The sequence below is a fragment of the Pseudogymnoascus verrucosus genome (assembly GCF_001662655.1).
Source record: "Pseudogymnoascus verrucosus strain UAMH 10579 unplaced genomic scaffold scaffold_4, whole genome shotgun sequence".
Lineage (NCBI taxonomy): Eukaryota > Fungi > Ascomycota > Leotiomycetes > Thelebolales > Thelebolaceae > Pseudogymnoascus > Pseudogymnoascus verrucosus.
In genome coordinates this window covers 144,633-165,811 of record NW_017263655.1, presented here as the reverse complement: position 1 = coordinate 165,811, position 21,179 = coordinate 144,633, and the positions used below count along the sequence as shown (strand labels likewise).

The 21,179-nt window shown below is 52.7% G+C and overlaps 9 protein-coding genes across 9 annotated transcripts; 3 read left to right on the top strand and 6 right to left on the bottom strand.

Annotated features, from left to right (window-relative positions):
• Positions 1 to 116: 116 nt before the first annotated feature.
• Positions 117 to 896, bottom strand: VE01_01413 (uncharacterized protein). Its single transcript, XM_018270935.2, has 2 exons — positions 825 to 896; positions 117 to 780 (listed from the first exon to the last, which is right to left on the bottom strand). The coding sequence occupies exon 2, from the start codon at positions 715 to 717 to the stop codon at positions 322 to 324; it is 396 nt and encodes a 131-aa protein (XP_018134153.1). The 5' UTR covers positions 718 to 780; positions 825 to 896; the 3' UTR covers positions 117 to 321.
• A 140-nt stretch (positions 897 to 1,036) lies between these two features.
• Positions 1,037 to 2,941, top strand: VE01_01412 (uncharacterized protein). Its single transcript, XM_018270934.2, has 3 exons — positions 1,037 to 1,361; positions 1,412 to 1,535; positions 1,585 to 2,941. The coding sequence occupies exons 1-3, from the start codon at positions 1,345 to 1,347 to the stop codon at positions 2,734 to 2,736; spliced, it is 1,293 nt and encodes a 430-aa protein (XP_018134154.1). The 5' UTR covers positions 1,037 to 1,344; the 3' UTR covers positions 2,737 to 2,941.
• A 129-nt stretch (positions 2,942 to 3,070) lies between these two features.
• On the bottom strand, positions 3,071 to 6,890 carry VE01_01411 (uncharacterized protein; the record flags this gene model as incomplete). Its single annotated transcript, XM_018270933.1, has 3 exons — positions 3,071 to 5,437; positions 5,521 to 6,618; positions 6,795 to 6,890. The coding sequence occupies 3 exons, from the start codon at positions 6,888 to 6,890 to the stop codon at positions 3,071 to 3,073; spliced, it is 3,561 nt and encodes a 1,186-aa protein (XP_018134151.1).
• Positions 6,891 to 7,209: 319 nt separating this feature from the next.
• On the bottom strand, positions 7,210 to 8,454 carry VE01_01410 (uncharacterized protein; the record flags this gene model as incomplete). The annotated part of the gene is made up of 2 exons (XM_018270932.1): positions 7,210 to 8,358; positions 8,443 to 8,454. The coding sequence occupies 2 exons, from the start codon at positions 8,452 to 8,454 to the stop codon at positions 7,210 to 7,212; spliced, it is 1,161 nt and encodes a 386-aa protein (XP_018134152.1).
• A 901-nt stretch (positions 8,455 to 9,355) lies between these two features.
• On the bottom strand, positions 9,356 to 11,945 carry VE01_01409 (uncharacterized protein). The gene has a single exon (XM_018270931.2). The coding sequence runs from the start codon at positions 11,205 to 11,207 to the stop codon at positions 9,684 to 9,686; it is 1,524 nt and encodes a 507-aa protein (XP_018133991.1). The 5' UTR covers positions 11,208 to 11,945; the 3' UTR covers positions 9,356 to 9,683.
• Positions 11,946 to 12,177: 232 nt separating this feature from the next.
• On the bottom strand, positions 12,178 to 15,450 carry VE01_01407 (uncharacterized protein). The gene is made up of 2 exons (XM_018270929.2): positions 14,399 to 15,450; positions 12,178 to 14,344 (listed from the first exon to the last, which is right to left on the bottom strand). The coding sequence occupies exons 1-2, from the start codon at positions 15,112 to 15,114 to the stop codon at positions 14,308 to 14,310; spliced, it is 753 nt and encodes a 250-aa protein (XP_018134252.2). The 5' UTR covers positions 15,115 to 15,450; the 3' UTR covers positions 12,178 to 14,307.
• On the top strand, positions 13,593 to 13,916 carry VE01_01408 (uncharacterized protein; the record flags this gene model as incomplete). Its single annotated transcript, XM_018270930.1, has 1 exon — positions 13,593 to 13,916. The coding sequence occupies one exon, from the start codon at positions 13,593 to 13,595 to the stop codon at positions 13,914 to 13,916; it is 324 nt and encodes a 107-aa protein (XP_018133990.1).
• A 517-nt stretch (positions 15,451 to 15,967) lies between the features above and the next one.
• On the top strand, positions 15,968 to 19,330 carry NIT4 (Nitrogen assimilation transcription factor nit-4). Its single transcript, XM_018270928.2, has 3 exons — positions 15,968 to 16,444; positions 16,509 to 17,856; positions 17,910 to 19,330. The coding sequence occupies exons 1-3, from the start codon at positions 16,198 to 16,200 to the stop codon at positions 18,937 to 18,939; spliced, it is 2,625 nt and encodes an 874-aa protein (XP_018134251.1). The 5' UTR covers positions 15,968 to 16,197; the 3' UTR covers positions 18,940 to 19,330.
• A 19-nt stretch (positions 19,331 to 19,349) lies between these two features.
• VE01_01405 (uncharacterized protein) lies at positions 19,350 to 21,149 on the bottom strand. The gene is made up of 3 exons (XM_018270927.2): positions 20,626 to 21,149; positions 20,255 to 20,559; positions 19,350 to 20,205 (listed from the first exon to the last, which is right to left on the bottom strand). Exons 1-3 carry the CDS (start codon positions 20,986 to 20,988, stop codon positions 19,440 to 19,442), a joined length of 1,434 nt encoding a protein of 477 aa, XP_018134254.1. The 5' UTR covers positions 20,989 to 21,149; the 3' UTR covers positions 19,350 to 19,439.
• Positions 21,150 to 21,179: the final 30 nt, after the last annotated feature.

The following is a 21,179-nucleotide window of genomic DNA, read 5'->3' as shown; positions in this document are numbered from 1 at the left end:
CCAAATACTTGCTGTTATAACAACAGCTATTTGACCCTGCCGTCTTTCAAAACCTCACTTGTTCAATTGAGGCACACTATTGCGCTTTTGGTCTTCTCACATGGTGGGAATCTTGTTGCTGTTTGATAATTTCAACATATGACTAAGTTGATGCTCTTCTTGTGTTATAACACAGGTATTTGTTGGTATACAGTTGTTCCGTAACCCGTCCGTACATCTTGGTCTTCTGCCAATTCTGCGCCCCAGTTCTGCCCCCAAGCCTCGTATGTCGGCCTTCTAATATCCAACATCTTATATACACTCTATCCTTCCATATATTCGTTATGACGATGGTCGTGTCCCTCCAGATCCATCTGTATTGCTTCCTATCCCGGTAAATGCAAGTATTTTCCCCATAGTCCCCCCTGGTTTCGGTATCGGGCATTCCCTCTTCTCCCTTGTCCCCACAATCTCCTCGAGGTCTTCGCCTCCTCCAACAGCTACAGTTGTCAAACATGGCTGCCCCTCCTTGACTAAGCCGTCCGTAGCAACCTCAGGAGCGCACCTCTTCCTCCGCCTCCTCTTCCCATCCGGACATATTTCCCCCTCTGTGTATGCCACCCGGGGCGCGGGACACGGCAGGATATGTGGTAATGTAACGACGGCAAAGCTGGCGAAGAGGGTCGTAACGAATATTGAGGAGGTCATCCGCGAGCGCGGGTGTAGATGGGGCGGCATTGTGGGCGTGCCGGCGAGGGCGGAGACGCGAGAATTCAGTCCGTGGAGAAAGGCATCCAGCTGCTGGAGGGTTTAGCATTGGTCGCTGGGACAAACGAGGCTCTTACACTAATAACCGGCTTTGCCTATATCAGCGAGGAATTGACAGAGGTGAGCGATTGTCGAATTGGGCCGCAATGGTTCGAATGGAGGGGTGTCTATAAATTTCTCCACACGGAGATGGTCTGAGGTTAGATCCGGCTAGCGTAATCACAAGCTAGCACCCCGGCATCCATTATCGCGAATGTCGTGGGCTGGGAACTTTTAGATCGACATATCACACAGCATCCAGGAACTGAATTGGCGCACGACAGGAACGAATTTATTGGGTTTATGCAACTCTTTACTTTGCCATAATATCGGGAACTATACAGAAACCTAACAATATTGCCATTTAACGCCTTATTTGACCCTGTCGCACACTGTGCACATCGATAGAGCGCCCCGATTCGAATCTGTGGGCTATCCTACGCCAACTTTCAGCACCTCAACGTCCAGCTGTGTTGTAGCATTGAAGTAGACACGCGCTTCAAACATTCCAGATAGGAGGCGCGACCTGCGCGGTCCAACCCCCAAAGACAATACAAGATGAGCGACTTGGATAAGTGGGTTTTTGCTCTTCAACGCATCAAAGGCGAAACTAACCAGGGCCTAGGGCTATTGCACAGCTGCGGGAATGTCGGCCAATACCAGAATCACAGGTCAGGGAATTATGCTATAAGGCGCGAGAGCTGTTGGTGGAGGAGGGAAATGTTGTAACAGTCACCGCACCTGTGACGGTATGTCTTCGCGACACAATTTCATATCCACACCAACTGACAGGAATAGATATGTGGCGATATCCACGGCCAGTTTCACGATCTCATGGAGCTCTTTCGAGTTGGTGGCGACGTTCCGGACACAAACTACCTCTTTATGGGCGACTTTGTCGACCGTGGTTTCTACAGTCTCGAATCATTCCTGCTTCTCCTCTGCCTCAAAGTCCGATACCCAGACCGGATGACGCTCATCCGTGGAAACCATGAGTCGCGCCAGATCACAACCGTATACGGCTTTTATGATGAGTGCCTGCGCAAATACGGTTCCGCAAACGTGTGGCGCTACTGCTGCGACGTCTTTGACTACCTTGCCCTGGGTGCGATCGTCCTCAACGCCTCCGCCACCTTGCAGCCCAACGACAAGATCCCCATCCGCCCACAAGCCCCGGAAATAACCAACACCGAAGATTATGATGAGGCAGACATCGAGATTGAAGTCCTCAACTCAGAGGGCGGCATCCTCCACCGTTTCCCTCGGAAGGGCAGCAAACGAAACGACGTCCTTGTGCGCACTCCTACCGCCTCTACTACACCAACCAAGACCGGCCCTCCCGGCTCCGGCGCCTCAGCTCACAGCAACGGAACCTCCGGTAACAATTCCACGGCCGTATTCTGCGTGCACGGCGGGCTCAGCCCCCTCGCCGAAACGCTCGACAAGATCCGCCTCATCGACCGCAAGCAGGAAGTCCCGCACGAGGGCTCCATGTGTGATCTTCTGTGGTCCGACCCGGAGGACATCCAGGGCTGGGGTCTCTCGCCACGTGGAGCCGGCTTCCTCTTCGGTGCCAGCACGGTGCAGAACTTCAACCACGCGAATAACATCTCGATGATTGCGCGTGCGCATCAGCTTGTTATGGAGGGTTTCAAAGAGATGTTCGACAACACCATCGTCACGGTCTGGTCCGCGCCGAACTACTGCTACCGCTGCGGGAACGTGGCGGCTATTATGGAGCTCGGCGAGGATGGGGGCGGCGGGGACGGGGTGTTGGCGAGGAGTAACGGCGAGGTCGGCCGCAGTGCCGCCCTGCAGCAGGGGGATCTGGATGAGAACGCCGTGAGCCTTAACCCAGGGCCAGCGAGGAGATACCGAGTGTTTCAAGCCGCTCCGCAAGATTCCCGAGGCATGCCTGCTAAAAAGCCTCAAGTTGAATATTTCTTGTGAGGGCATAAGGGGCCTTTATTCATGTTATTTGAAGATGGGGGATGTGATTTGGGATGGGGAGTTGTGTGGTGGGTGTGCTTATGAACCTTGATGAATTTTACGGGCATGAGGCGAGTCGGTATTCACGGCGTAGGCGGGATATGGGTAAGAAATGCATACATACTATGATACCAAAACGATTGTTCTACTTAAATCAAACTCCAACTTGCAGACCCATCTACCATGACCCCCCTAACCGAATCTCACCCTCACAATATGCTGCATAATTGCCCTCTAGGGTTCCCTTCTTCACCTCCCCACCCCTCGCACCTTCTCTGCACTAGCTGGAGCATAGTCACGGGCTACCCGTAAGGTCAGTCGGCGTCGGGCCATGTATGAGGTCAACCCGCGTTGGGCTACCCGTAAGGTCAATCACAGTCGGGCCGTCAACCCGCGTTGGGCTACCCGTAAGGTCGATCAGTATTCGACCTGCTTTTTCCTTCGCTACCTTTACCATTTCGGCCATTTTAGCTCGGATGCGGTCTGTTTCGGCATCAATAGCGGTGATTGCAGCTATACTAGCTAATATCGAAGTTTCGTCGGCGGCCGCTCGGGCTATTTCTACCTGACGTTGCCACTCCACAGCTCGTAGAATCTCAACGATGACCCTCTCCGAATCCCAAGTGCTATTGACGTCGATACAGTATTTCTCACACATGGCTTTGAGCCCGGCCCCGCTTCTTTGTCGATACATATATCTGCTCGCGAGAAAGAAGAGGACACTGATTGCGTCGGGAGGCTTCTTTGGTTCGCTATTATCCACCAGCAGCCCCATAGCTGCCTCATATTCTGTTGCTGCGTTGTTGTTGCTCATCAATTCCTGATACGCCGTCTCGTATAACCTCGCAATCTCCTCCCTTATTCGCGCCGGACTCCATTCGGGGCTGATAATGATACCAAGGCCTTCGCACATATGCCGTTGCTCGAGCTCGCTATTCTCCGAAACAGTAGATATCATGCGTTCTGCGCGAGCTCGAGCTCGAGCTTTTCTTTCGGCTTGGGCTACTTCTGTTTGGTTGTCAGCTCTCTCTGCGGATTGGTAAAGTGGTATCTTTACCTTTAACAGTTCATTAAGCAATCTTGCCTTATCCCACGAAGGGTCGACGCAGATCCCATAACGCTCCAGCAGGCTCTCTAGTGCCCCAGCATTCATATATGGCGGAGTCTCAGTAGTCATATATTGTGGAGCCCTCGTATTCATCGGCTGTAGAGCCACAGGAGTGAATTGATATGGAATCAAATTGAAAAGATGTGAAATCGCAGCCCTGGTATTTTGTGTAGTCGCAGCCCTGGTATTTTTTGTAGTCTCAGTGCTGGTATTTTGTGCAGTCTCAGTGCTGGTATTTTGTGTAGTCCCACTGCCGATATGTTGCGGAGTCCCAGTACTCTCCTGTTGCGGAGTGCCACCTGCCAATAATGCACCAGCCGCAGCATGTGCCAGTGCCATTTGGCGAGCCGCCTCTCCCATCGCTTTCTCGATGTTCTCGTCGGTTGCCGGATCAGTCCGCCGTTTGGCGGCAGGTCGCGCCGCACTAGCTCCACTGCCCACAGGATCTAGATCATCTTCCGTGCCTGCTCCTCCTCGCAACCCTAGCAATCCTAACCCCACTAGACCGCCTGAAGAACCCGGTACAAACTCCGGTGCATCTGCCCTGAAGCCCCCAAAAGGCTCCGGCGCTACAGGTTGGTTCTTAACAGGCTGGTTCTGAGCTGGCTGGTTCTGAGCAGGCTGGTTCCGAAGAGGCTGGTTCTGAGTCTGGCCAATTTGCAAGTTTTCAAACACCGCAGCCGTAGCAGTAGCAGGGGACGGCAGCGGGGAGGTTCCAGTCGGTAAAGTTATCGTTATAAAAGCCTGGTATGTTCCTCCTGTTTCTTGGCCCGGAGACCACGGTCTGGGTATTAGTCGTTGAACTTTGCCCCGGTTTCCATCTCCAGGAGCCTCGTTCTCCGCCGCCCTCTTCTCAGTGGGCGGCGCGGTGTTAGGATCATAATTTCGGCCTCCAACGCCGAACCAAAACGCTGCCTGGCCATCAAGCTCAAGCATGGCAAATGCAGGGAGCGGCCCAGCAACCGCACCTGGCTTTACTTGCACGCCATTGACAATGATAGTTCGATCCCAGGGATCGTTGTTGATGAGGAAGTAGCGGTACCATCTATCGTGGTCCTTTTGGCGCTCAGATTCATAGTCCCGGCCTTCGAATCCGCCGATTGGACCCCATACGTCCCCCTGTAGGTCATATTCGAACTCGTCCTGGAGGAAGCTTGGGGAATTATCATCTTCTTCCACATTGCCTCCCAGTTGATTTGGCCCGTGGGTTTGCCTACTGTTGTGTGTTGGAGTATGTGTGCCCGGATTGTATATTCTCTGCGGATTTTGAGGGACCTTGGTGCGGTCTCGATAAACTGTGTTCAGACGTCGCGTTGGTCTGAAAGGTTGCGGTGGCTGGGGCTGGGTCTGTGTGTTGCCAGCTGGACGTTTTACAGGGATGCGACGTATATCAACGGCGAAGGGTCGGTCTTCGCCATCAAGGTGACTGTCTCTCAGTTCATCTGGCCAGAAGTACGGCGGTAAACGGAATGTGCGCCCAGGGATACCATCCCAGAGCTTGAGTTCCGGACGGCCTATGTCATGTCGTTCTGGCAAGACCGTAGACTGAAGAACCTGTATTATATCAGCTTATTGCCTTTAATAATAGTACACGTGCATTGAAACTCCTTCCAGCACTATCACGACTATAGACTTACCGGAACCGGAGCGAATCGTGTGTCTAGTGTGCAATATTCTGGAAACGGCGGCCGCATGAACCTCATCGCAGACCCATCCACGCCCTTCAGCTTCGGAACCCAAAAGGTGTTCTCCGTTGGGTCAGGGCTGCCGTAGACAACGCGAAATGGCACATATAAGGCCAGTGGCCCCGATACGTAATCGCACTTTTCCACTTTCTCCATGGTGTTCGGGTCCACGTAATATGGAAACACCTCTGGAGGGCAGACGCCTTCCCTCATCATGGCACTTGTCCTAGCCAAAGAAGTGTCGTCCTCGCCCATACACCACAAGATATTGGCAATCCACCATGACGAGCTAAGTTCCACCGACAGGGAATTGATGCGCTCCATATCCGCATTCATCTCCTCATCTGTGCCTTTTTGGGGGGCGAGCGGAGAACGGATACTTGGGTGAGGGACAAGCAGTGGTTGGACCCTCCTATTATTGAGTATTATTGCGAGGCTACTGAAGTCAAAAGAAGCGTCTCCGGGATCCGGAGCGGGCCCAAGACTGGGAGGCGGCAGCGGTGGCTTCTCTCCAAATTGAAACTCGACTTCTCTCCTCCAATCGTCAAAATCAGGGTTCAATGCCAAAGGATCAGTTTTCAGCTTCTCGTCGATTAACGGAGTAATGTCGTATCTAGCACCAACATGCTTTGGGGCTACGAATTTGCCTGCTAGGTTTCCCACGGCGTTCACTTTTCGAAAGTACGGGCCGAAATTTCCGAAGTGTGGGAGCTCTCCAAGGTCGGTGTTCCTTCTATCATCGGCTTGGTTCCGAGTTACAAGAAGGTCGGCAAATGGATTTTCCCCTGGCAGCAATGATTCCCTTGGGCGCCCCCAAGGATCAACCTCGTACTCATGGAAGTCATCGTCTGCAGGTCCGTCAGGCGGCTGCTGATTGTCGTCACTGTTGAAAAACGTGGGCATGGGGGCAAACACCGCCTCAGTCCCATACAATCTAACTGCCTCCAGTCGTCTGTTTATATCATAGATTCGGTTAAAAGGCGTTGCAAATCGAGGGTCAAGAACATCCGTCATATCGGCCGGATCGACGTTTGGCGCTTGAGCCGCCATCTAAACGGTATAAAAGTCAGTTTGTTCACCTACCAGGCCACGCAATGGTCGTCCTGGGCAACGCAGCTTCATATCTGTAGACTTACCTTGCAAGTATAGAGGTTATAATATGATTAGGGTAATTTCGTAGCTCCACCGAGTCCAAGTCGCAATAATCAATATTCTCTCGCCGTCACCAAGAAATTATCAAGGGTTTTGGAACCCATTTCACGGACAAAGGAGGCCTTGCTACGCTCCTTGTCGCCGGAAGCGTAAGCCCTCGGCGGCGCCATTCGTCCAATTCAGCAATTTCGAACAAAGGCACATTCGCATCCGGAGAGCCTTTGTCCCACAAAAACATCGGAGGCGGAATTCAACTTTCTTTCATTTCATTTCACATCATTGTTTTCGCATCGTACAATATCCCCCGCCGCATCTAATATTTGGAAGGAATTCAAGATGCAATTGCGGCCGGACAAACAAACAAAGACTCTTGTGGAATGCAAAACAAAAAAACGCCACAAATTGTCCTACATGGGAAAAAAGACAGAACCAAATAATCTCACGGGGTATCATCGAATGCGGCACAAAATAAAAGTAACGAAAAGGGCATCAACGTCCCATACCAGAGTACCGGTCCATGACATCGAAAACGACGTGGTTGCTCACTTCGCAGTCCGTGCTGCATTGTGGTGAGCATCCAAGATCGGTTCGGACATCCGATGGCAGAGCTTCGGTTGCCATCGCGGTAATCATGTCGGTGGCATAGATGCAGCTATTCGTCCCAATAGCCTGGGCACTTGGTGTACTTCTAGGAGGGCCGATAACGTATGGTGGTGTTTGGAACGAAGGGCCAGGTCGTACTGGAAGCTGAATTTGACGAGGTTGGGGTTGCTGGTATACAGACATGGATGGGTTGTAGAGAGCTTTGGAGGGGTCATAGAGAGCCTGTAGTTGCTGGAGGTAGCGGTATTGGTTTGGGTCAATATGGGCCTGGACTGCGATGTCGAAGGCTTTTCTTTGTTCCTCGTGAGTCGACATAGGACCCAACATATTAATTGCTCCGAGCAGCCCTCCAGGCTGTAGCTGAGGCTGCTGTTGAATTGGCGCCTGTTGCTCTCTCGGATTAGAAGTGCAGCTATTTCCTCCACAGCACTGATTCGAAAAGCTGTACGAAGATACCGGTGTACAAGGGTCGGATTCTCGGCCTAGTTTCTGAAGCCCTTGGTACTGAATATCATCCGGTGATGCCGCCCATCCCGTTTGTAATGTGTTCAGACCCAAACCCGAGTTCTCAAGCTGTTCCGCTCCCCGTTCCTCCATGCTCTCCGGCGATGGCATCCACGCCGCCTGCACCGCGGGTGGGCTAGCGACCATATCGATATTCTGTTCACCAGGCATCGTAGACGTCGGCCCCGTCTCTGGCGGCGACCCCTGCGTCTCGCTGCACTTCCATCGGCGAATGTTAAGAAGTGTCTCTAGAGCCTGCGCATCATCGCTTCTCGGTGTATTCGACGACCACTGCTGGCTGCCATCGTCATCGCTAGCGTCGTCGGGGCTCAAGCCATGTTGGGCAAGGAGCAGACGTAAGCGCCGGTTCTCTTCGATTACTTTGCGCGCCGCGCCCTGGATCTCGGAGCTGGCTTCGACACCCGTGAGTTCGCATTGCCGGAGTCGGCCTTCGAGTTCCTGGAGGTACTCCTTCCGGCGCGCTCGGGACCGCCTTTGGTTGTCGCGGATGCGAGCCAGATTGGCCTTGTCCTACGGTGCGGTGTTAGTGGGCTTGCTCGTGGATTCTGCCCGGCATTCGTCAAGTATAGGCTAGTGTGCAGTTAAGTAGCTTACGCTGTCAGGCATGTTGCTTGCTTATCGTATGGCAATATCTGGCATAGAACTTTCCAATATTTCAGAGATCTTCAGTCCGTCCAGCCAACCTTTCTTCACAGTTCGAGGACAAGCCGACCATATAAGGGCCAGGCCGGAACGACAAAAGTGGCAAGACCCGGTTTTACCATCCTCCGCAAACAACAGAATTCTTACAAAGTCGACGCCCTGTGCTCGAATCTAGCCCTCAGAAGGAATTATCGGTGTACAGGGCAAAAGACGAGTCGCGTTCACTCGATCGGCGAAAGGAACCCGGGACGCCCATTCAGTAATCTACAGCGCCTCGTCTGGCTAGGTCCGGTCTTCGCCCCCCACACAAAACCCGACTTACATCAGCGAAACCCCACGCAAAAAAAAAGCTTAATTGGCAAGGCTACGGACTGCAATCTCCCCAGTACCGGGCGCCAAAACACAAAATACCACCAAACATTCCCACTCTCCACACTTTTCCCTCGCGTCGCACCGCCAGCGTCCGTCTGAGAACCCTTGGGATCGGCCCTAGGGTATCTAGAATCCATCTAGAAGCCTAACTAACCCAGCTTGTGACCGTTTTTTTAGGCGTCGCCGAGCGGGAAATTGGGGCCCGTTCGGGTCGTTCGGGGGCGGCCTGGGAGAGAAAGGGGGGGGGATTCACGGCCTCCTTCGGGCTGAGAGACTCAGGGGGCGCTCGACCCCAATGAACGAGGCTCCCCGTCGGGCGCATGAGGGTGGGGTTTGCTCACTAATAGCGTTGTAGTGCCCCCCACGCGACCCCCACCGCCGATAATCCCAATTCCATAATAATATCATGCGACAAATAACTGTCTCGGGCCTCGTGCAGGTACGGCGCAGTTCAGCAGAGCAAGGGTACGTTGGGAACTGTTGGAACGGTTGGAACGGTTCGTATGGTTGTTTGTGAAGTTACTAAATCTATGGATGGTAATCCTGTCTCTCTCTCTGGCCCAATAAAGATGAGCGCTCCACCTCAGCCTCCTTGAACTCCAAGTGATCAATCACTATAAATATGATAATGCCTCACGTAAATATACGGGACGCCGGATGCCCAAAAAAACAATGCCACGCTCTCCCATGCAACAAAAATCGCTCGCTAACTCGCTCTCTCTCGTGAAAGGGGCAAGATTCGATCCAATTCTAACGATCATCGCAAAATATCTTGCCCCCCATTGCTCAATTCATAAGCCTTGTTGGCTGAAATTGGAGCTTCAACGGACGTTTGGACGTCGTCGATAGTTCGAGTTCCGCGCAATAATGGCGGCGTACTCTTTCCTGTAGGCATCCTCATCCACCTCATCTGCTTCCATCGCATCGTCGTCTACTTCTAGAACATCGTCGACTTCGATGGCCGATCCGCCATCTTTTTCCAGGGATTTCACTTCCAGCCCCTTAGGCGAGTTTTCCGTGGGTTTTTCTAATGACTTTTGAGCCGGCTTTTGTGCTGGCTTTTCCGGTTTCTCAAACATCTTCTCTGCTTCCTTCCTGATCTGGATCTGCTTTAAAGTCCGTGGCAACTGGGGTTCCGGCTTCAATGTAGCGGTGGAAGTAGGGGCAGTAGCTCCATCTTTATCACCCGCTCTGACATAGTCAGCTTTCCGGTCCGTCGTCTTGCTCGGGTCCTTGTCCGTACCAACTTCCGCTCCCTTCCCTTCTGCCTTAATTTCTTCTTCAGCCCTATCCCACACCTCTTGCAGTCGTGATTTGATCCCTTCGATCTCCGAGGTGCACTGTCCATCACGCAGGAACTGGTGGGCAGCATGCTCGCACATGCTCTGGCACCACTCAAGTCCACTGTCCAGCTCGTCGAATATACTCGAGCCCAACGCAGATATCCTTGAGGATGCTCCGCCACCAGGAGGGCCTTGCCCGGCGCGTCTCACGCCTGGCGCCCCTGGTCCCGCACGAAGAGCTCTGTTAGACGACAATTCCCTCATCGGCCCCATGCGACGTGTTGATACGAAATTCAACGCCGGCAACGGCAGCCCCTCGTCATCATCGTCACCGGGTGAAACAGAAGCTATCATCGCATTCGGGCTACTAGTAGAGCCATTTGCAATGGCCCCCACAGCAGCCGCTGGGGTATCATCCACCTTCAACTCCGGCTCCAGCTCATCGCCCAATGACTCCAGATCAGCCATCATGCGCATGCTCGCCATCCGTGCGGCCATCTTACCCTTGCGCATGGAGTTGCGAGAGGCGCTGATGTGCTTGACGAGGGCCTCAAAGTCGCTCTGCACTGCCGAGTCGTAGTAGACGATTATCATGGAGCGCGTCCTGTGTTTCGGCTTCCCTGATTCAGCGGAGGCTAGAGACTCGGTCTTGCGCTTGCGGAGGACGGGTGGTGTGAGTGCGGGGAGACCCTTTGCGAAGGCCCCGCGGAGGCGATTAGGTGTGTCGCGTTGGGGAGTTCGTGGGGAGTTGTCGACTTTCGGTGGTGATAGTGCCTTGCCGTTGGCGGGTAGGGTGATTGTAGGGATTGCGGTATCATTATTTGTATTGGGGGTATCAGTAGTAGAATCCATGGCAATCTCGATATCCTCTGGTATGACATCGTTGTCGTCTTTCGGGCGTAGGGACTCCGCAGAACCCTTATTCCGTAATGAGCGCGTCGAGGGTCTGCTGCTCTCGGCCTCGGCCAGTTCGCCCTGTCGCCTTGCTATCTTGCCATTGAGGTCATCGAGGAGAACCTGCCAGTCGGGTATCGACTTGACAAGGTTATTGAGCGGATCCATGCTGAATGCTGCTATGGACCTCTCGCTTTGCTATCGTGTTTGTTGAAAAAGGGACAATAAGTCCCGCTGACGTCGTTGGATCGCAGATGTTGTTGTGGTATAACGGGGATTCGAATGTCCAGCTTGCTGCAGGAGGCACGCCCTTACGAAGAGGCCATGTCTCTTTAGACGCGCATATATTTCCGGTAGAAGCGAGGCGGTGATTTGAAACTGACGGTATGGAGTATGAAGTTTGTGTTGGCCGTTGGGGAGGTTGAGGTTCGGTTGCACAGAGGTGCTGTCTCTCACCCTGCCGGAGTGATCGCTGCTTGGCGTGGAGTTCGCCCTGTCCGGTGGTGCTTGGCAAGCTTCGGTCTAAGTCACTTGCCACGAACAATAATATCCGACTATGAAGGGTAATTTCCCAACAGTCCCCACTCGACGCTGATTCTCGAAGGTGTATAGAAGGAAGCGACGACGAGAGTGGAGGAAATGGTGGAGGAAGAGGAGAAAGCAGAGATTAAACGTCTAGAAAGACTGTAGTCGAGAATTTTGTCGCACTTCGGGGGGGTTGTGAGGGGTTATGTATGGTATGACTGTCGAGTAGGTAGAGTAGGTAGTCGATTATGATGTTATGTACTCTACAGCAGTACTTCGCAGGGAATCATATGGGAGACTCTGTGTATGTCACCGGTACGAAGAGAACGATTATGGGCCAACCACAAATACCTCTCGTAGCCGGGCAAAGAAGGATGTTTGAAGTGGAGGAGGGAGAGGATCTACGGCGATGTTTCTCCATTGACGTACTATAATAGAGTAGAATATACAACTATAGCATAGAATACATACATAGCTTCATATTAATTGCCTGCCATTCCTATTATTCCTACTATACCTGCCATACGTTGCCATGTTGCCATGCGTATCGTATGTACGAGGTATGCACGAATATGTATGTCTATACGTCTGTATGCTTCTAACCCGCTCCCCCCCCCCTTTAGCTATGATGTGTTCTCCATACTCAAGGTATATTCTATATTTTATATTCTATACTCTATACTCTCTATTCTACCCTCTTCTCCCATGAACTGTGATCTACGGGACAGGCTAGACGAGCAATATACGAAGCTTACCATGATAATCGCGTATATTAGAAACGGTGACATGGCAGCCAAATGCCCCCCTTCCTTTGTCTCTCCCGGTACTGGTACAGTAAGAAGCCGTGCTGAGTGGGCCAGTCTTACATCTCATGTACGTACTGTGTACTATAGCCTGCTAAACCGAAGCCCATCGCGACGGCCCGCAGTGTGAGTCTCCCTAGCAGGTGCGCCTTTGCCACGCTACAGCACACGAGCGATTCTCGTCTCATAGGCCTCATGGGCACTCGACGTAGCATTGCACATATTACACACTCGTTGGCCGTGTATGCTGTACATCATGGCCATGAGCGGTTTTCTCACTTGATTCCAAAAGCCCTCGCGCGCTTCTAACGTCGTTGGAGAACACGTATCCGTCCAACCTCGCTCGCTCCATGATGCCCAATGAACTGCCTGCGAGGGCCAACTGCATCGGCAAACTCGAAACACAAGAAGGAAGCAGATATTCTTGGCCAGAGACTCGAAGTGTGCAGATGATGCGCATCACATCCCCACCACGCGAAGAACCACTCCAGTACTTGGCGGACCATACCCATCCACACGAGGTTCCGAAGCTAAGTGCGCCCCGTTGCGAATACTAACGGCACATGTTGCCAGCACGATATCGCTGTGCCATCCGCCCGCATATCTGATGAAGACACCCCAGTCTCAGCGGCTAAGGCGCACACATAAATAGAGTGTTTTAATGGCACCAACACTTTTCTTGTCGCACAAGGCCTCGGGGTGCCCGCCGTCAATTTATCTCCCTGTTGCACAGCAGCGCCGAGACCTTTATCCCCGTATCTCATCAATCTCAGATCTTGCCCTTTCTTCTCGCCAGTCTCCGCACAAAGAGCGGCTGAGAAAATCAAGAGAAATCGTGTGCGCCATCTGTAGAAACAGCGACTGACGGGCAAGAACAAGCGTGATCGGGGAACCCTTCCGCCCGATCCTAGCGAACAGATCGCCACACACCTCCTCTTTTCTCCAACCCTTCCTGCATCGCCAAGGTACTTACTACTCCGTAGAATTGTGCCGGTTTGCGCCCACACGGTATTCGAGTGTACTCGGGCACTGTACTTCTACAGCACGGGCGCTGCAGAACGAGGTTCACAGCCAGCAGAGGCCCCAAGACTACCACTGGCGGCCAAAATGACGAGTCACGACTGCATATGTGAGAACAGGGCCTCAAGACTGCATATGTGAGTGCAGGCCTCCCTCTCGCTTTCTGACGCAACTCCACTGGTTTGCGCGCCATTGAACCACAGCCATGCTCCTCTCCAAATACCCATACACCGCCTCTCACTCTTCCCCGCCGCTGAAGAATTTGCGTGTATCATCACCACAGAAGCGAGCCGCCAATCTTTCCTCTATCCATAATCCAACTCGTGAGGAGCTCTCGATTTCCCATGAGGACCCTGGAAACCCTTGTCTCCACGCCTCAACTCCCACATTCCTACGGCGAAATTCGGTACGACCAACCACAGACACGTCTGCCAGTGTTGCATCCCGCGCCAACAACGTCCCGTGCCACTCCTGGGCTGTCGAAGCTCGAGCGCCCACCGGTTGCGGAAAGGATGTGTGTCTCGCTTGAGTGATGATATTAGCCTAATCCGGTCGGACTACATAATGCACAGGCGGTTTGTACTGTACATTATGCGAGCTACTGTCGTCATGCCAGTGGCTCCAAATCAGACTCGTAGCGTAACGTTCAAAGGCCCTATTGTCAAGCTGTGTAGATGAAGTGGCGCCCTTGTGGGAGACTCGGTGGTCTAGAAGAGTGAGTTGCAAAAACAGGCGCCCAGATGCTCTATTTTGGTCTGGCGGCTTTAGCTGCCAATTCTACATCCTCAACCTCAGGGTCTCACATATTATTTCTCCGGTGCAAGACCAGGCCATTATTCACCAGTCGTCCTTGTCCCGTGGATGTCTTGGAGCCCCTAACCCCCTGATTCTCATATGCATTGCTGTTCCACCTCAGCTGTCTACAAGCTCCCGAGTCGCATGGTTCTCCCTAATCCACTTCGCCTCCTGTCAGCTCCCCCTTTCCAATCTTCAAGTAGTCAAGATTCTCACGGGTTCAGTTCCTCCCTCTTCCACTCCCCCTCCACAAACGTATATATCCACCTCTTCGAACTCTCAGGGTCCGTAAGATCCACACACTCCACCTCCGCTGGCCTCACAACCACAAGCCTAAAATTCCCCTTCGCCTTCTCCTCATCAAACTCCCCCCCTTCAACCCCCTTCTTCACCTCCCCCGGCGGCGGCCCCGCCAACCCCTTCTTCAACTCCCTCCCCATCCCTTCAAACTGCCTTTCCCATTCCCCCTCCCACCCCCACTCCTCCCCAACCTCCCCCAGCCTCCCCTTAAGCGCCTCCTTCACAGCTTCTGCACCCTCTCCCCTACCCCCAACATCCGGCCCAAGAACCCACCCATCTCCCCGTATGCGCCATTGCATATTCACCTCCTTCACCCAGAACACAAGCTCCACCCTCCCTCCTCCACCACTCGCCCTCCTATCCTCCTGTCCCGGGCCGAGTAAATCGGGGACCTTAGCCGACCGCACGTCCGTCGTGAAGGTGAGTAAGTCGGAACTGGCCGTCTGTGGACCCTTCGCGGCGCCGCGTGGGCCGGACCCGAACATTCCCCGGAATACGCAGGTTCGTGCACGGGGACTGTAGGGCGGTGTGAGGGATGGTGTGTGGTGGAGTGTGCTGAGGGTGAAGGTTGGGGGGGTGAGATGGGTGAGGTGGGTGTGGAGGATGGGGCCCCAGGGGGCCGGGGCGGACATAGCGAGCTTGCGGAGGGGAGGAATGGTTGTGGTTGTTGGGCTGTCGTGTGCGTTGTTGGTTTGCTTGATGTTGGTTGCTGGTTCTTGACCGTTGGCCGTTGGCCGTTGGTTGCTAGGGTTGGTGGTTTTTGTTTTGGGTGTTTTTTAGATTGGGATTGGATTGGATGCTTGAAGCGCTGGAATTGTGGCCTTGAGATAGTGGACTATTGGTTTGAAAAGGTCGGATACGTGTAATTGGTATGTATCCTGCCGGGTATGAGGTCGGAGGGGTGGTTGGCTCGTGACTGTGGAGTGCGGGAGTTGAAGATGCAAACTCACGATCTGAAGTTAAAGTTGTGCTGACGCCCCAGTGACCCCGCCATTCCCCGCATTCTGTCGTCGACGGATACGCCGGCGATCGGCAGCCACAGTACGACAAATGGAACCCATGGAAGGAATTAATTACTCTCGAAGGTAGCTGACTCTCTAAAAACGGGATGAAGCTCGATCTTATAGGAAATCATCGCTTTCTTTATTTGCGATTGGTTGTTTATAGCCACAATTTGGGTAGTGCTGGTACTGCTCGTAGTACTTAAAACCAGGTCCATATCCATGGATCAACCTCACTCTCTGCAGTCTATTTTGTTTCCCAATAAATCTCCAAAACAATATTACTGTACAATATGATTTCGGACCGGTTTACAGTCAGTACAACACGGTCTCGTGTTGTTAAACATTCGCCGAGCAGACCCCGATCGGCCATATATGAGACCAAAGTAGGCGATAAGATAACCTTATTACCTTATCGCCTATGGTCCCATCGCCATGCCCTGCCTGTCATTGCCGTTTCCCGGCCTCAAACTCCTTACTAAGACAACTCGATGAGCTACTTCTGATTACCACGCAACTCGAATTGAGCCGCGTGATTACGAACCCAAAGCACCCCAGGGGGGATATAGGCCTTGCTCCTATGTTTTCTGCTGCTCAGAATCGATATTTTGCCCCTGATTCACCCATGTGGTTATCTACAATCGCCCTGACGACCCACTACCTACAGGAGTAGCGCAATAGCGTGTTCTGGCAGTCGCGGCATCCCCACTCAAGATGGGAGATCGCGAGATTCTCGAGGTGACCCGGCGCGAATCACCTTTAAATATGGATAATGGTTCTAGTGAGCCTCGGAAGTCGCCGCCTCACGCGCCGACGAAGAAGAAGTCCCGGTCGAGTCGCGACGCCGCTGCTATCAAGCGACGATGCGTGAGCACGGCCTGCATTGCCTGTCGCCGGAGGAAGTCAAAGTGCGATGGCAATACGCCGTCGTGCGCTGCCTGCTCGAGCGTCTATGGCACTGGTAAGTCTCCATATAGTGTTTACTTTTGCCCACGCGACCTCCAGCGCTAACTATGAGGTCACAGAATGCGTGTACGACCCAAATAGCGACCATCGACGTAAGGGAGTGTATAAGGAGAAGGCCGACACGCTGAAAGCGCGCGAGTCGACATTGCAGACGATCGTGCAAGCGATACTGAATTCCTCCGAAGACAATGTTTCGGCTTTGGTTCGACAGATACGCACCTGCGACAACCTAGACGATGTCGCAGACACCATCGCCCGAAAGGAGAACTCCGATGCAAAGGCGGAGGATGAGGACGATGATGATATCATAATTGGTGCATACTCGCAAACCGTCGCACCGACCTTTGAAAACGAACTTTCGGGGAAAATGGGCGAATTGAGGATCGAGAATGGGTCGGTGCGGTTCATTGGCGGCACGTCGAACTTGATATATCTCTCGCCAGAGGATGATGAGGAGGATAGCTCGGACGCGCTACAGCAACAAGATGCGCCATTATTAAGCTGGACAACTGTTACGACGGACGCTGAGCTCATACTACATTTGCTAAATATGTACCTGAGCTGGCACTATCCATATTTCACGACATTATCGAAGAGCCTCTTCCTACGAGACTTCCTCCTGGGAAAACCGCCCGGGAATCCCAAGCGGACATTATACTGCTCGGCATTGCTAGTCAACGCAATGTTGGCACTGGGGTGTCACTTCACAAATTCGCCGGCGGGCTGTGCGGATCCGGATGACCCCTCTACGAAAGGAGACGCATTCTTCCAAGAAGCCAAGCGCTTATTTGTTGAGAATGATGAATATGAGAAGCCACGATTAACGACTGTACAAGCCTTAGCATTAATGTCCCTCAGGGAAGCCGGCTGCGGGCGCGAAGCAAAGGGCTGGGTATACAGCGGAATGAGCTTCCGGATGGCGTTGGATATGGGTCTAAACCTGGATTCCGGCGGAATGGCTAGCAGCAAGGAGCCAATGGACGAGAAAGAAATCGATGCACGAAGAGTAACATTCTGGGGCTGCTATTTGTTCGACAAATGCTGGTCCAACTACCTTGGACGCATGCCCCAGTTGCCGACGTCAAATATAACTGCTCCAAAGTACGACGTCTTCCCAGATGAGGACAGTGACACTTGGTCGCCATACACCGATACTGGGGTTAGTCAGTTGCATTCGCAGCCATCGCGCACAAGAGCAATTGCATTGCAAATATCAGCTTTGTGCGAGATCAGTAGCGACCTACTAATATTTTTCTATCATCCCCAAACGCTGGAGCGGTCTATGGGGAAGCAGACCGAGCTCAAGAAGTTGAGTGAGCTGCATACTCGTCTTGAGGCATGGCGCAAGGAGCTGCCCAAGGAGTTCGAGTCAAAAGAGGGGCAACTCCCTAATGTTTTACTTATGCAGTAAGTCTCTTTTGTCCAATTAACTCTCGGTATATACTAACACCACTCCGCAGCATGTTTTTCCATCTCCTGTACATCCATCTTTTCCGCCCGTTCCTAAAATACAACCCATCGACCTCTCCTCTTCCCAGCCACGTCTCGCCCCGGAAATTCTGTACTTCGGCTGCCTCCGCCATCTCCAAACTCATGCGTCTATACAAGCGCACCTATGGGCTACGCCAAATTTGCAACATCGCCGTCTATATGGTCCACTCAGCTTGCACCATCCACCTACTCAATTTACCGGATAAAGCTGCCAAGCGCGATATCATCCATGGCACCAAGCACCTCGAAGAGATCGCAGAGGACTGGCTTTGCGCCCGCCGCACCCTAAGCATCATAAGCGTACTGGCACGCAAATGGAAGATTGAGCTCCCAGAAGAAGCGCGCGACGTCCTCCATCGCACCGACGCCAAATATGGCAAATTCTCCCCCACCGACGTCCCCAGTCCCAAATCCGAGGTCTCACAGCACCCGAGCCCATCTAACCTAGGCTCGCCGCCGGGCTACGGCTCCCCCGAGGCGCCCAAAGCCACAAAGTCCGTATCAGTGCCGCCGCCGAACCCGCCAGGCAGCGCGCATAATAACGTGTACACGACCTTAGCGCCCTTCGTGCCCGTATCGGCCGCAGGGGAAGAGGTAGGCGCTCAGATCCCAATGTCTCTCGCAGATGACTCTGGGTTGAACATGACAGCGCCATACCTGCGAAGCGCCGCAGCAGGGCTCTTCAACGTCGTCCCTCCCAATATAGGCAGCAGCCCACGCACGTCGCAGCCAGGACAGGCTGCGCTGCGACAGGCGATGGCGGGTCCATCGCAAGGGAGGCAGGTTAGTCCAACGACGTTGTTTGGGGGACAGGGAACGATGGGTGAGGGTCAGGATTGGTGGCTACGCGATCAGGCGAGCCTGGCGGTCGGGTTTGATAATTGGGAGGACTTGGGCGGTGTGGGTGGAGAGGGGGGTTTCTTCATTAATGATGCATCAGCTTTGGACGATAGTCCAAGAATGGGGGGCTCTGGCAGCCAGGAGGACTGGTATAATTAGGCTTGCACAAAAGGGATATGGTGGATGGGGGCGTTGGAGGGTTTAGTTGCGAATAGTCTGATCGCCTAGGAATGCTGGGCAGTGGGGTTTAATAAGGGAAGGCGTTATGGTCTAACAATGTCGGTATATATCACTCTCAACTCTCGTCTTTAGCCTATTACTTCTTAGAAAGTAGTTTTTGGGCATTTGGGTGGGGTCTGTGCAAAATAGAAACCACATCGATTTGCAGTCATCTCGTCTTCGGCGTTTTAGTTTTATTGTCACAAAACGAGGATAAATTTAATATACCCAGGATAATTATTTGCTTCAACCGACAATAGATTATCAACCACAAAAGCAAACTTATAGTCTATAGTCTATACCGACTATAAGCTATCATCATTCATCATTGGCATATTATATTATACTGTCCGAGACTTTGCTCCTATTGATGCCTTGTGGCTGTTCTGCGAATGCCCATTGGAGAAAGAGATAGAACGGATACATTCCGTGTTCGATATCTAAGCATGGCTCAACTTCGCATGATCCCTCAGAATTTCATTCAGCCCATCTCGCTTCTTGCACTGGTCAAAGTGGAAGCTCTTCGCACACTCTTCGAGCTCCTCCTTGCCCATCCCACTGAACTGCTGAGCAAACTTATCCGACAACGTCCGCGACAGGAACGTCTGAAGCACCGCACGCCTGACATGACGCTCCACGTTCCACGGGGTTGGGTATTCGTCATTCGCATCCGGGTTCACTTTCTCAAGCTCTGCCACAAGCGGGGCGATTACTGACTCCATGGAGGCGCTGGGATACGATCCCCACGCATCTAGCTGTGCGTCCACCTTGACCTTGAGGGAAGGAGCAATAGTACGATTCCACTTCGACTCCGGGTCTGTGTAGATCATGCCCTGCAGACCAATGTCTTTGTACAGCCAAATGCTCCATGGGATAGCGTGCTTGTCGTAAATATTCAGTTGCTCCGCTAGCATGTTATAGCGCTGCTCATTGATCTGTTTCGCAGCTTCAGGGTCCTTCTCATGGATGCTGTAGACTGGCCCGAACTCGCCGTTCCAGCAAGGAACGTCGTATTTGGCCATCCACTCTGCCTTGCGGCGGAAGGATTTCTCAAGCCTGGATTTCTGCTCGTCTGTTCCGAGGTATGCATCTCCCGACGGGAAGCCCATGGAGTTGTAGTCGTGGATGCTGTAGGCAGTGTTGGGGAGCTTGGTAGGGCCGGAGACGAGGGGCTCGAAGCCGACAAATTCCATTGCGAATGTATTTCTGTAAATTATCAGATAGGTCTCTTTGGGGTTAAAGGAGGGGCGGGTACCCATCAAGCCAGAGGATGTGATCTGGGTCAATAATTCGAATGGCCTTCTCCAGGCGCTGGTAGAAGGCAGGAAGGCGGACATGCTCAGGATCACACGGCTCGTTGATAGGATTGTAACCTGCGACCCAAGGGTTGCCCTTGTATCGCGCAGCAATTATTTCCCACAGCCACACGGTACGGTCTTGATGGTCTTTGTAATCCCAGAAAGACGCCCAGGAAGAGTGGTTATCAGAGTGCCAGTCTTGGCTTTGTCCACCAGGCACCGTGTGCATATCCAGAATTGTGTAGATTCCATGCTTGGCACACTATTTGATATCAGTCTCACGCCATTAAACACTACATATCCACGCCAAACCTAAGAAGCAACTTACGAGATCAATAACGCGGTCCAAATGCTTGAATCCCTCTTCCTTCAACACCCTCGGATTCATATCATCCTCAAAGTGTCGGTAGTTAAATGGCAGCCTCAGAGCATTGAGCCCCAAGCTGGCGAAGAAAACCGCATCGGCATCTGTAAAGAAATACTCAAGCCATTTGTCGAAGAAGAACTCGTAGTTCTCCTGCCCAAGAACCTTCTTCATGGCAGCGCGGTGCTCCGATTCATGCCCAGGGTAGCCGGTGATGAAGTTCTCCATGTTCATCCAGCCTCCCAGGGCCGCACCGCGCAGAATCACGGGCTTCCCATCCTGGCCAACGACTTCCGTGCCTTGCGTGCGAAGGATACCACTTGACATGATTGTGAGATTTGGAGATGCACCGGAGATTATGTTAAAGCAACGTTAACCAGCAAGGTCGTTGAGAATAATCAACACTGAGAAAACAGAAATGTCTTTGCAAAACTACGAAAGAATATCTCTTGAAATTATCTTGAAAATATCAAGGGAAATGCAATGACTGGAAACCGAATGTTGAAGGAACAGCGCTC

Coding starts and splice junctions, on each gene's coding strand:
- VE01_01405 (XM_018270927.2), bottom strand. CDS start 20,988: ATGTCAAGTGGTATCCTTCGCACGCAAGGCACGGAAGTCGTTGGCCAG. Junction 20,560..20,625: donor TGGACCGCGTTATTGATCTC/GTAAGTTGCTTC, acceptor GATATCAAATAG/TGTGCCAAGCATGGAATCTA. Junction 20,206..20,254: donor CACATCCTCTGGCTTGATGG/GTACCCGCCCCT, acceptor GATAATTTACAG/AAATACATTCGCAATGGAAT.
- VE01_01409 (XM_018270931.2), bottom strand. CDS start 11,207: ATGGATCCGCTCAATAACCTTGTCAAGTCGATACCCGACTGGCAGGTT.
- VE01_01412 (XM_018270934.2), top strand. Junction 1,536..1,584: donor CAGTCACCGCACCTGTGACG/GTATGTCTTCGC, acceptor TGACAGGAATAG/ATATGTGGCGATATCCACGG.
- NIT4 (XM_018270928.2), top strand. CDS start 16,198: ATGGGAGATCGCGAGATTCTCGAGGTGACCCGGCGCGAATCACCTTTA. Junction 16,445..16,508: donor CTCGAGCGTCTATGGCACTG/GTAAGTCTCCAT, acceptor ATGAGGTCACAG/AATGCGTGTACGACCCAAAT. Junction 17,857..17,909: donor CCTAATGTTTTACTTATGCA/GTAAGTCTCTTT, acceptor ACCACTCCGCAG/CATGTTTTTCCATCTCCTGT.
- VE01_01413 (XM_018270935.2), bottom strand. CDS start 717: ATGCCGCCCCATCTACACCCGCGCTCGCGGATGACCTCCTCAATATTC.
- VE01_01407 (XM_018270929.2), bottom strand. CDS start 15,114: ATGTCCGCCCCGGCCCCCTGGGGCCCCATCCTCCACACCCACCTCACC. Junction 14,345..14,398: donor AAGAGGGAGGAACTGAACCC/GTGAGAATCTTG, acceptor CAGGAGGCGAAG/TGGATTAGGGAGAACCATGC.